General features: G+C 38.7%; 1 protein-coding gene across 5 annotated transcripts in view; it reads left to right on the top strand.

Annotated features, from left to right (window-relative positions):
- CCDC60 (coiled-coil domain containing 60) overlaps window positions 1–13,123 on the top strand; it is a 188,979-nt gene that overhangs the window by 77,930 nt on the left and 97,926 nt on the right. For all 5 annotated transcript variants that reach the window (XM_031948699.1, XM_031948697.1, XM_003761181.3 and 2 more), the window contains exon 2: window positions 8,446–8,514. In XM_031948699.1, coding sequence (XP_031804559.1) covers window positions 8,483–8,514 — 32 coding nt within the window. In that variant the 5' untranslated portion in view covers window positions 8,446–8,482. The remainder of the gene's footprint in view (window positions 1–8,445; window positions 8,515–13,123) is intronic.

Raw genomic sequence — 13,123 nt, forward strand, 5'->3', positions numbered from 1 at the left:
TCCATTAGTTGCCTAAACCTGCTAGTTCTACTTCCATGTCTCTTGCCATTGTCCTCTTGTCTCCATTCAAATGGCCACCATTTTGATGCAAGTTTTGAATCACTTCTTGACCGGATGACTACAATAATCATGTCTTTGACCTTGATTCCTCAGAGCTGATGGGTGTTCTATGAACCACAGCCATGGGATAACCTTAAAAGGATATTGGTATTAGAGGGATTTTAGTATCAGGGACATAGCTGACAAAAGTGATTTTCATAAGTTTCTACCTGACCAGGTTACTTTTCTCTCCTCCCTCCCCTACTCAAAAAGTTCCATGGAGGCAGCTGGATGGCACAGTGAATAAAGCACCACCTCTGAAGTCAGGAGGACCTGAGTTCAAATCCGACCTCAGACACTTAATACTTACTAGCTGTGTGACCCTGGGCAAGTCACTTAACCCCAACTGCCTCAGTAAAAAAATGCTCCAGTGGTTCCCATTAATACTGGTATCACAAATAGACTGCTCTGTTTGTTTAAGAGCCTCCCAACCTAGTTCTGATCTACCTTTCCAACCTTCCTGCACATACTGGAGTAGTTTTCCATTTTCTTCTCCAGATCATTTTGCGGACGAAGAAACAGCAGGGTTAAGGGATCCAACATTCCTGCACATCACTCCTCTCACATGCCCATGATCCAAAGCAGCCTTCTCATTGCTCCTCACTGTGGCTCTGAAATGGTTATCTTACATCCCTGGAAGACACAGTCTTATTATCCCTATGCCTAAGATTCTGCAGCTTCCTTCAAAACCAATTCAAGTGTTATACTCTTGGACAGTAAGAACTGTCTCATCCCTTGGTTTTGCATCACTAACACCTAGTACAATTCTGGCACATTATTATAGATGCTTAATAAATGCATATTGATTTATTGATTCTGAGACCTTCCCTTATCTTTCCTCTACCACCTCTCACTTCTAGTGTTTTCCCACCAAAATTACCTTAATTTATATATTGATTCTCTATTCTGTTATATATATATATATATATATATATATATATATATATATATATATACATACACTTATCAGAGTTCTGGCACATACATAATAGTGACTTGATAAATGTTTGTTGGTTGAGGGATATCTGTGACACAGAGAAGTGAACTCTACCTTCTTCTTTATTTCATCCTTGAGATTATGATGTTCCATGATTCACGGCCATACGTCAATATTAAAAGAATATTGTCATTTAAGAACCATTGCTTATGGTCCATCAAAAGCTCTTCACAGTTTCTTAAATATGAGCCATCCCACTCTCTTCCAATAATCCTTTTCTCAACCCAGCTATTGTCCACTTGCTGCATGCTTCTGAAATACTGACAAACTCATTGGTTTGTCTATATATCAACTGTGCATGATAAACTAAGCGATGGACATTCTTCATCCACTTGGTTTTTCTTGTGTGGATTATCAGGCCAATATCTTTTCATTCATTATGGATCTTTTGAGAAAGCAATTTTAGCATTCTTTGGGCTCATTGCACTCAGTATGTCATCTGCACTTGAAGAACTTCACCATTTATATTTCAGCTTTTCCCATTTGTTTATAGCTGGAATTTTAAAATTTCTAAGAAAAGTTTTGTTTCTATATACATATTTCATTCACTAATAATGCTGGTCTCTTATTACTCATGTAGCAAATGGAGTCTTTAAACTTGGAGGTGTCAGATATATTATAACTCGTCCTTGCCCAGTATTGGGAAATGATGTGGAAGGAACACTACATTGGAACTTTAAAAAGCTGGGTGAAAACCCAGCTTCCCTCAGGTTTGTATGTCAGGCAACATTCTGAGGATTATCCATAAAACAAAGATAACAGTGCATGATGGGAAAGGGAGTAGAAACCATGTGGCATGTTCCATGTACCATGTGCCACATGATAACCCTTGAAACATTGGTCTGCGTTGGTTACTTCCCTGCTCACAAAGCTATAGTGACTCTCTTATTACCTCCAGGACAAAACACACCCTTTCATTTGACCTTGAAAGCCCTTGTCAGTCTGTGTACAGTCTCCCCTTCCATATTTATCTCATATGACCCAGCTTCATGTATTCTACATTTCTGACAAACCGAGCTACTTAACTCTCTTATGAACTGGGCATTTTATTTTCCCATCACCATACATTTGTACAAACTTCCCTCATGCTTAGAATCTTTAGGCTCCTCTTCAAGTAAAATGTAAATCTTCAAGGCTTATCTCAAATATCATAGTTTAAAGCAATCCTTTCCTAATCCTCCTGTTTGCTGATGCTCTCTTTCACTTCAAATAATCTTGTATTTAATTTGGCTCTTAGAACCTTAAAAATACTTTTTCATTTATTCATTCGTTAATTCATTAAAATGAGAAGAGAGGATGGCAGAGGATGATTGGATAGTGTTGTGAAAGCAATGAACATGAGCTTGGACAGACTTTGGGAGATATGGAGGACAGAAGTGTTTTGCGTATTACGGTTCATGTGATCACAAAAACTTGAACACAACAATGAATGAACAACAAATCTATCCTATATCCCAGTACAATCCATGAGTACAAGGGCTTGTTTTTCATTTGGTCTTTGTATAGTAAAATAGCTCAGTACATTGTCCATATCAAGAACCTAAGAAATACTTGTTAAAAAAAAGAATTAGTGAATGAATCATTTGGAATAACTCCAGGCCATTGATCGTGGAATAGAAAGAGAAAGGTCTCAGTAAGATGCACACATGATAGCAATCATACTTTATTTGAAGGGCTGTCATGTGAACAAGATTTGTTCCATTGATCCCAGAAGACATAAGTAGGGTAGAATGGGTGGATTTTACAGGAAGAAATATTTCAGTGTTAAGTAGACCCCCAGCCTCCAGACCCTACACACAGGCGCATCAAACTGCAACTACAACTGGTGCTATATCTAAGAGTGCCACCAGGTGGTGATCTAAACTTGAGCTAAGAGCTTCAAAAACCACACATGTACCCCATTTTCTATACATCCTTCCTAGTCCCTTAACTGGTTTCCTTCTAAATCTAGGGGTAAAGAGAGATCGACAATAACTCATGATTCCTTTGGATTATATCCATTCCTAGTTAATTCCCAGATAGTTCTTTTTTCTAACCTGAAGGAGTCCCTTAATCAGTTAAATTACATTCACTAAAGTGAAACTGAACAAACAAGAGTGTACATTTATAAGTATGGAGTCATCGCAATCCAACTTCCCATAACCCCCCACTCCACACACTTTTCTGTGACTCTCCCTATTGCTCTCACAAGGAAGGAAGATATGTCATGTCTGTAGACCTTGACATAATAGCTTTTTTAGGAATCGCTGGGTAGCTGTGCCCTGAAAAGGGAATGGAAATTAACTGATCCCACATACTTAGCTTTTACTCTTTTCTTAATCTTGTTGCATCTGAAGCAACTTCCACTTGAAGTTCCGAGCTTTCCATTAGACAAATCCCCCGTCTGTTCCTTTGGGGGAGGGGAAGTTGACTTCCTTCTCCTTCTCTTAATAATATAATACTCCCCTGGGAGGCTGGGTCAGAAAGTGGGAGTTCTAAAGGGCTCCTTCTGCCAGCTTGACTCCCAGAAGTTAAAGAGGAATATGCAAAGTGATGGAAGGGACCTTAGAGGTCATTGAGTCCAACCCATCTTCATTGAGTCCAACCCATCTTTAAAAAAAAAAAAAAAGTACCACCAACAGGGACAAAGCAATCTCCAACAGTTTCAAGAGCTCTATTATGAAGATTGATGATGGAGGGGCTTTCAGCCCTCCAGCATCCAAGGACTAAGAAAACACATTGGGAATTCACCATCTCAAGCTAGAGCAGAAATTGGCCCAAACAAGGATTGACTCCAACTCAACATAAAGAATCTCATCACTGAGGGGATGAAGGAAAATGAGACACTAATACATTGTTGGTGGAACTGTGAATGGATCCAACCATTCTGGAGAGCAATTTGGAACTATGCTCAAAAAGTGGTCAAACTGTGCATACCTTTTGATCCTGCAGGGTTTCTACTGGGCTTATATCCTAAAGAGATAAAAAAGGAAAAGGAATTCACATGTGCACAAACATTTGTGGCAGCCCTCTTTGTAGTGGCAAAAAACTGGAAACTCAATGGATGCCCATCAGTTGGGGAATGGCTGAATAAATTATGGTCTGTCAATGCTATGGAATACTATTGTTCTGTAAGAAACAATTGGCTGGATGATTTCAGAGAGACCTGGAGAGACTTACATGAACTGATGCTGAGTGAAATGAGCAGAACCAGGAGATCATTATATACAGCAACAACAAGACTATACAACGATCAGTTCTGATGAATATGGCTCTCCTCAACAATGAGATGATTCAAACCAGTTCTACTTGTGCAGTGATGAAGAGAGTCATCTATAACCAGAGAGAGAACCACGGGAACAAAGTGTGGATCACAACACAGCAATGTCATTCTCTCTGTTATTTGCTTATATTTTGTTTTCTTTCTCAGTTTTTCTTTTCCTTCCTTCTCAATCTGATTTTTCTTATGCAATAAGATAACTGTATAAATATGTATACATATATTGGATCTAACATGTATTGCAACATATTTAACATGTATGGGACTACCTGACAGCTAGGGGAGAGAGGGTGGGGGGAAGGAGGGAAAAATTTGGAACAAAAGGTTATGCAAGGGTCAAAGTTGGAAAAATTACCCATGCATATGCTTTGTAAATAAAAAGTTTTAGTAAAAAAGAATGTAAAAAAATAAATAAAATAAAATACCTATTACTGATTCATAAAATCATGGATTCAGAGCTGGAAGGGATCTGTGAAACCACTGAGCCCATTTATAATTTTGTGGCAAAGGGAGGAACAATTGGGTTAAATGACTTAGTCAAAGTCATACAACTAATAAGAGACATGATTAAAAAAATAAGTCATACAACTAATAAGAGACATGATTCAAAAAAAAAATCTCATCACTTTCAGTCAAGCAATCCATCAATCCATAAGCACCAATTAAGAGTGGACTCTGTACATGAGGGATGCGAAATCAAAAATGAAGCAGGCTTTGCTCTCAAAATGCTTTCATTTTGCTGGGGCAGAGAATATGCCTAGGAACACAAGTATATCCAGAGTTAATACAAGGTCATTTGGAGCTGGGGATGAGGAGAGGCAGGGAAAGAGGTGTTCAATAGAGCTTAAGCTCCTCAAAAGCATTAACAGTTTTTGTTTGTTTCTATGTATTCCCAGAACTTAGAATGGTATCTGTCATACAGTAGCTCCCAGAATTTAGAATGCTGTCTGTAATACAGTGGTGCTTAATAAATGCTTGTTGACATGACACAGAGGACAAGGGACTATTTTCCTTTTTGTCCTTAGATCTACTGTGTCTTAGGATAGATCAGACAGCTAGATGGATAGCCCTCTGAGTCTGGAGTCAGGAAGACGCGTATAATCCAGCCTTACTTACTGGCTAGTTGATCCTGGACAAGTCACTTTAACTTCCATCTGCCTTATTTCCTCATCTGTAGGAATGACTCCTCATCCCAGGATCATTGTGAGGTTCACTATGCTTTAGAAAGCATACAAAGCTCTTTGCATAACTTAAAGCACTATATAAATGCTAGTTATTATTCAAAGTTATGGGATTTGTAATCAGAGGAGTGGGCTGAGATCACAGTTCTGTCCTTGTCTCCTTATGTGACCTTGGGTATGTTATTTAACATGTCTGAACGTCAGTTGCCTCACCTGTAAAATGATTGAGTTAGACTAAATAATATCCCTTCCAATTCTAAATCTATGAGTCTGAGAATGACTACCTTAACTGGTAGTGAGTTCCCTATCTTTGGAAGTCTTGATGGTGATCCTGAATGATCTCTAGATTGGGGAATAATGTAAATGGATTTTCATAATTTGAGCATATGTAGGACTAGATGGCATCTGAGGTCCCCCTTAACCCAAGATCAGCTACAATTCTACCTTGAAAGATGATGATGAGAATGAACAAGACAATATACCCAAAGTACTTTGGAATCATAGAGCCTCAGAAAAACAGCAGCTTTTAGTCCTGTTTTTTCTGCAATTATTCCCACCTTGCTTCATTCTCATAATTTACCCATACACTCTTTTCATGCACTCTCCTTTTCTCCCTTCCTTTTTCCCTTCCTCTCCAGCAAAGCTGAATAGTTAAAATCCTTTCCATCTCCACACAATACATCTGAAATTGTCTAATCATTTTTGTTGGTCTTCTATGAACTCCTTCCAAGTGCTCTGCATTCTCAGACTGAGCAACAGAGCACTCAGTGAAGGGTCCCAGCTGTTCCCCTGATGTTTGTAATAGTCTGAATACATCCAGTGGGAATTAATTTCCATATTAATTTTATTCGAGAAAGTGCCCTCAATTTTTTTAAGTATCAAAGGATGAGGTGGAGGGTTTTTATATAAAATGCTAGGGAAAAAAATTATGGAAAGCTACAATGCCACTGACAAATTCTCATCTGCTGGTCAGGCCATTGTTTTTTCAGTTGCAAAATGGAATTTAATAAAGATTTAGTTTCTTGGCCTTGGGAACATCACAAATAGGGAATTGTGCTTTAGAATAATGCAAAGGATACGAGTGAAGAAATGTATGATTGGGGGGTGGGGGGAATCGGCCAGTATCATAATGAGAGGTGGAGGGAGGGGGAAAAGAGGAAGAAGATGGAAGTAGTAGGATAGAGGAAAAGAAAAGATGAAGAGGGAGGGGAAGGAAGGAAAGAAGGAAGAAAGAGAGGAAGAAGGGAGGCAGGGTGGGACTAAGCAAGGGAAGGAGAGAGGGACGAAGGGAAGGAAAGGAGGAAGGGAAGAAAGGGAGGGAAGAAAGGAAGAGTGCGAGGGGAAAAAGAGGGAAGCAAAATAGAAAGGAAAGGACAAAGGAAACGAGAAAGGAAAAAAGAAAAAGGGGGAAAGGAGGGAGGGAGAAAGAAAGAGAGAGAGGAAGGAAGGATAGAATAGACAGCTCCTATACTTTATTGTATCCATGCAAGGTCCAAAGAGCTAAAGGAAGGCCCTTAATGCACCAGTCCACTTAGTGACAACTGCCATGGTGAATATCAGGGGGAAATGGACAAGGGTCATATAGGAGAGGAAGAAATGGAAAGAATTGGATCAATAGAGGATGCACATGGGTCCTAGCCTAAGTCCTGGGCCTACCTCCTAAGGACTCTGGGATCTCACAAACCAGATCCAATTCTGACAGCTTGATCTCAAAGGAGATAGTTTTGTCTATAGAGCTTTATTCTCCATTCCAAGTAAAAATATTTCTAGGGAAATATTAATAAACCTTAGGTATAGCTCAAGTCTAGGGTTCCCCAAAAGTAGGTAACATTACCCCAATTTCTGTGTGAGCACACAATGGATTTTAGGTTTGGAATATGAATCTTATTTCACCCACCGCAGAAAATGGATAACATCAGATGGATTTACAGGTGTTTTTTAAAAATATATCAGAAACACAAAACATTTAAATTTCCCATTAGACTTGATTGATGAATGAATGAATGAATGAAATGAAATGAATGAATGAAAATGCATTTACTGTGTCAGGAACTATACCAAGTTACAAATATAAAAAGCAAGAGAGTTCCACAATATGTTAACATTCTGATACCATTCATATAAGGTTCTAATGACCAGAGGGATATTTTAAGAAGTGTGCTGGAGCCAGATCTATCTTTTTTTTGGACAGGGTCAGGAATTTAGGGTTAGTAAGTCACTTTACCTTGTTTACCTCCATTTCCTCATTTGTCAAATGAGAAAGGAAAGGGCAAATCACTGGAGTATCTGCCAAGAAAACTCCAAAAAGAGGTCACAAGGTGTTGGACGTAACTAAACAATAGCAATTAGCTCTAAATACATAAATTTACATAAAATATAAAATCCTAAGCCTGATATACAAAGCCCTCGTCAATCTTACTCTCTTCTATCTTTTCAGTCTTACTTCATATTGTAAGCTATTCTCTGTATATAGCTCCCATCTTCCACCTCTGTGCACTTTCATAAGCCTTCTCCTGTACCTGGAATATTCTTTCTCTTCACATCCACCTTCTAAAATTTTTTACTCCCTTCAATGCTCAGCTCAGGAACTATTATCTACATCAGGACTTTTTTGATCCCTAACTCCTCAGTGCTTTAAACCTCCTAAAGATTACTTTGTATTTGTATTTATTTGTTTATGTGCATATTGTATCTCCTGGGTGTCATGAGGGCAGAAACACTTTCCTTTTCACCTTTGATTCCCCAGCACCAAAAGCATCTACACTGATATAGGGAGTACTCAGCAAGTGCTTACTGAGTTGAGTTAGGTTGTCATAGTGAATTGATTTAATCAATTTTAATACCCCTTCTCTGACTCACTCATTATTCATGGCCGAGATTGTTGTTTATGCATCTTATTTTCTTTCCAGATTACCAAGAATGAAAGCTTCGCTATAAGTCCAAAGGATGTGGAAAAGGCAAAGACTAAAATCACAGACGTAAGCCAAAGAAACATTTCTTTTGTGTCTTATATTAAAATCTGCAGGCTTATCCATGGGGCTGTGTTGGGTGGGGATTCGTTGAAACCTGCCTTCCCTGATACCCCAGCAGCAGGTCCATTTTTCAGAATGTTATGGGGCAAAGTTTCTAAAGGCTTCTTTTGGGCCCCATTTAGGGAGAATCGCCCCCCGCCCCGTTGTTTCAAGAAGAGTTATGAATAGAATCATAAGATTTGATCCTTAGAGAACATTGAATCCATCTCCTTTGTTTCAAATATGAAGAATTTTAAGTCACAAATGTTAAGTGATTTTTCCAAGATCACACAGATAGTACATGACAGATCTAATATTGTATTGAGTTGCATTCATTGAATTGAATTGAACTGAAGAGGGGAGAGGAATAGGTGTGATACCTGGGAGGGCCAACTTTATTTTCTCATTATAAGCCAAAAAATTAGTCTCTGTCCTCTGTCCTCAAGGAGAAGGCAACGAGGTTACCTTCTAATAGGAGCAGACAACACAGAGAAGAGAACTGGAGTCAGGAGCAGAGTAAGAGGAAAAAGCAAAGGAGCTTTGAGTTTTCCTGGACTCCCTCTATAAGAATAAAGTGAGGCAGTATGTCCTGTTTTAAAGTTAATTTTATGGTAACTTAAATGGTCTTTTAAAACGGCAGTGCCTTGAGTTTTACATCCATGTCTATGTAAATTGGAAAAACGAACAATATTCACACCTTCATAAGGTGTGTGCTGACTCCAGACAGGCTGGTAGCATAAGGAATAGCATACTGGACTCTGAATCAGAGAAATCTGATTTCCAATCCTCCTTTTGACACTTATTGGTTGTGTGACCCGACAGCTAATCCATTTAACCTCAGTTGGTCTCATATACCATTCTAAAACCAGACTATTATTTAAGTTAAATCTTTAAGAACGTGTGTAACCCATTTGGGCTACCATTTTTAAAAGCAAATCACTATCAAATGCTGTTCTTAAAATGCTCAGATGAGAAGTAACGCATTTGTGCTCATCAGTAGTGTTAAGACTGGTCATTTTCATTGTGTTTATTTGAGCTCTTAAAACAATGCCTGGCAGAGAATTGTGGTCATCATAATAAAGTAATTAGGGAGGCTAGGTGACACCAAAGTGTGCAGAGTGCTGGGCTTAGAGTCAGGAAGACTTATCTTCTTGAGTTCAAATCCAGCCTCAAACACTTAGTGGCATGACTCTGGGCAAGTCACTTAATCTTATTTATCTCAGTTTCCTCATCTGTAAAATGAGATGGAGAAGGAAATGGCAAATCACAACAATATCTCTGCTGAGAAAATCTCAAATGGGGTCACAAAGAGTCAGAAACTACTAAACAACAATCTAGCATTTATGCCTCCTGTACTATGGGCCAAGCATTGTGCTAAGTGCTTAACAAATATTATCTTATTTAATCCTCATAACAACCCTGTGAGAGAAATGCTGTTATTATCCCCACTTTATTATTGAGGAAACAGAGGCAAACTGGCTTACCCAGTCACACAGCTAGTCTGAGGCTAATTTGAATTCAGGTCTTTCTGACTCCAAGTACAGCACTCTAATCACTGAACCACCTAGCATAAAACCTAACCCATCTCTTCCTGTCTTTCTCTTTCTATCTCTCCCAGATCCATCCATCTTTCTATTTATCTACCCATCCATCCTATTAGCTAGTTATCTTTTTATCCACTGTAGGTAAAGAAATAACTAGTTATCTATAATCCATACATTCAGCTGACCATCTGTTCATCTATCTACCCATCCATCTATCTATCAGTTAACTAGCTAACTAGGAGTTAATAGAAAAAGCTTTGAATTTTAAGTTCTAACTCTAATGTTTACTAGAAATATGATCCTCTTGGAAAATGATTTCACCCCTCTATTTCCTCATCCAAGAGATGGGTAGAATAATGTTTGTACAAGCTAGGTTACAGAGTTGTTATGAAGAAAAAGTTTTCTCATGCCATAAAGTGCCATAGAAAAGGGTGTTATAATTGCAGTCATAGAAACAATGAACATGGCAAGGGATCTGCAATATATATATATATATATATATATATATATATAGCATATATATATATAGCATACCACTATCGAATGCCATTCTTAATGTGCTCAGATCTATATCTTAGTCAATAAGCTTCACAGAGCTTCTTAAAACTCACAGAGCTCATGAGTTACATAGCTAGTGAACTTAAAAAATAAGATTTGCATCTAGGTTTTCTAGCTTTCTAAGCCCAGAATTCCAGTTTGCTGTGCCTGGAAGAATTTAAGATCCTGATCCTATGAATTGTAGATATACTCCAAAGGAACTTATCCAGTTATCTCATCATGCATGTCCCACACAAAACCATGGATATATTGATTCCCAGCTTCCTGGATTTTTGGTCTAAGGCCAAAGATGGTCAGTAGACATCATTTATAATACCTAACTCCCACATACATTCATCTATCCTTAAACCATTTGTCAGAATTAACCAAAACTTGAAAATTTGTCACAATTCTGTGAGTTTCTGGAAAAGCTCAGAAGATTTGGAGCTGTAAAGGTACCTTATCTAGAAATCATCTAGGCTAACCTTTGAAGATGATGAAACTGAGAACAGGGAAGTCAAATGTCTTCATAGACTCACAACAAGCTCCAAGTTATTTAAGTGCAACCAAGACATGAACAAATATTCTCCGTATAGCTTGCCTGATGTGGGGTCACCCAGATTCTGAAGATTTCCAGGGACAGGGGGGGCGCTGCATCTCCTCCAGAGACAGCCAGGGCCACCTTAGCAAAGCACTCATTTGCTAAGATATTTCTTGCCCCAAACAAATCTTCCTCTTTGTACTTTCTACAATGACAGTAAAGGATCATAGATTTAGAAGCAGAAGGCAGGAAAAAAGCATTTATTAAGCACTTATCATGTGCCAAGCCTTGTGCCAGGCACTTTACAAATATCTCATATGATCGCCATAATAAATCTGAAAAGTAGGTGCTATTATTATCTCCTTTTTTCTTGAAGAAAATGGGACAGAATCGAAGTGACTTGCCCAGAATCACACAGGTCTTGGTTGGACTTAAATGACTTTCTGATTTGGTGGCATTTGACTTCCCTGTCCTCAGTTTCATCATCTTCAAAGGTTAGCCTAGATGATGTTTTAAGGTATCTTCCAGCAAAGCAGACTGCTTGCACTTGAGGTCTTCCAGTAAGGGGGGCCAGGCTAAGTCTCAAGACAGCCTATTTCAGTACTGGACAGCTCCTCTTGTTCTGTCAGTTTTCCTGACAATAAGCCTAAAACTTTCCTGTTTTCTGATAGCTTCTTGCTCTGCTCTCTAAGGCCAGCAGAACACAGCTAATTCCTCTTCCTTGAGCTAGGAAGACGGCCAACAGGAGACCATGATCCTGATCCCCCCTGAGTCTTCTCTTTTCAGAGTTAAACATGCACTTCCTCCCCCTTACAACGGCTATGAAGCTCCACTGAAAGTTCTCTGCCAGCCTTAAAGTGGTTCTAATTGGCATCTATTTTCCTAGTAACACAGCTTGGAAAAGGGTAGGATGCAGCCACCCTTTAGCTCTTGAGACCTCACTTCCATTTTCCACTTAGAAGACCCAGAGCAGCAGTACTTTAAAAACAAGAAATTTGCCTCTTTTATTTTTAACTATTTCAACTTTATTACAATTTTTTGGTTTTGTTTCACTTTCATCTCCACCTATATCCCAACCCCTCCTTCACCCATTCACCTCCACTATAATCTTCGGTAAAGGATAAAAAATAAAGGGGGGAGTTAGGAAGGCAATTTGGTATAATTAACCAACACGTTAGATCTTAGATTAAAAGCTAAAAGGGATCTTAGAGGTCATTTATCCCAATCCCTTCATTTTACAAAGGAGGGGAATGAGGCACAGAGAGGTAGGCATTTAGATAATAAGGGTCTGGAGCTGGATTTGAACTTGACTTCCTAGAATACTCTTCCACCATGCCATCTATCTGCCATCGATTAAGTCTCACAATATAGATAGTGTTCCACAGATATAGTACATTTTACAGATCAATGTGGCCACAGGAGATCCAAGTATGGATCTCCCCAGACTTATAGATCATAGTTCTCAGTTGTATCTCATCAACCCTCCACATTTAAACAGTTTTTGAATAGTAGCTTTCTCTACTTTCTATTAATGAACATTCCCAACACTTAATTCTTGGCATTTCTCTTTATTAAAAAAAAATCCAGTTAAGTCTCATTATAGAGGAATTAGTTTAGAAGAAAGAAAATCTAGAGAATAGTTCCTGAAAATATGGGACTAAAAAAACTGCTTTTATTATCAAAAGATAGCAGCCAATTAGGTCTCATTGATATCTGTGGGTCCAATAAGTGAGCATCGCCATCAGGAAATCTGTCCTGGTATAGATAAGGAAAAGCATTGACAGCAAAGCCCCTAAGTAGGGCAGAAGTGGGTGCCTGGCCATTTCCCAGTGGAAATACCTTGGGATGAATCAAGAGACAGCATCAGAATAACAACAAACATTTACATGGCACCTTTTCTGGGAGAAGGGAAAGGGTAACTGGGGTCAAGCCTTTATTGTAGGGAATTCTCAAT

Source organism: Sarcophilus harrisii, chromosome 1 (assembly GCF_902635505.1).
Source record: "Sarcophilus harrisii chromosome 1, mSarHar1.11, whole genome shotgun sequence".
Taxonomy (NCBI): domain Eukaryota; kingdom Metazoa; phylum Chordata; class Mammalia; order Dasyuromorphia; family Dasyuridae; genus Sarcophilus; species Sarcophilus harrisii.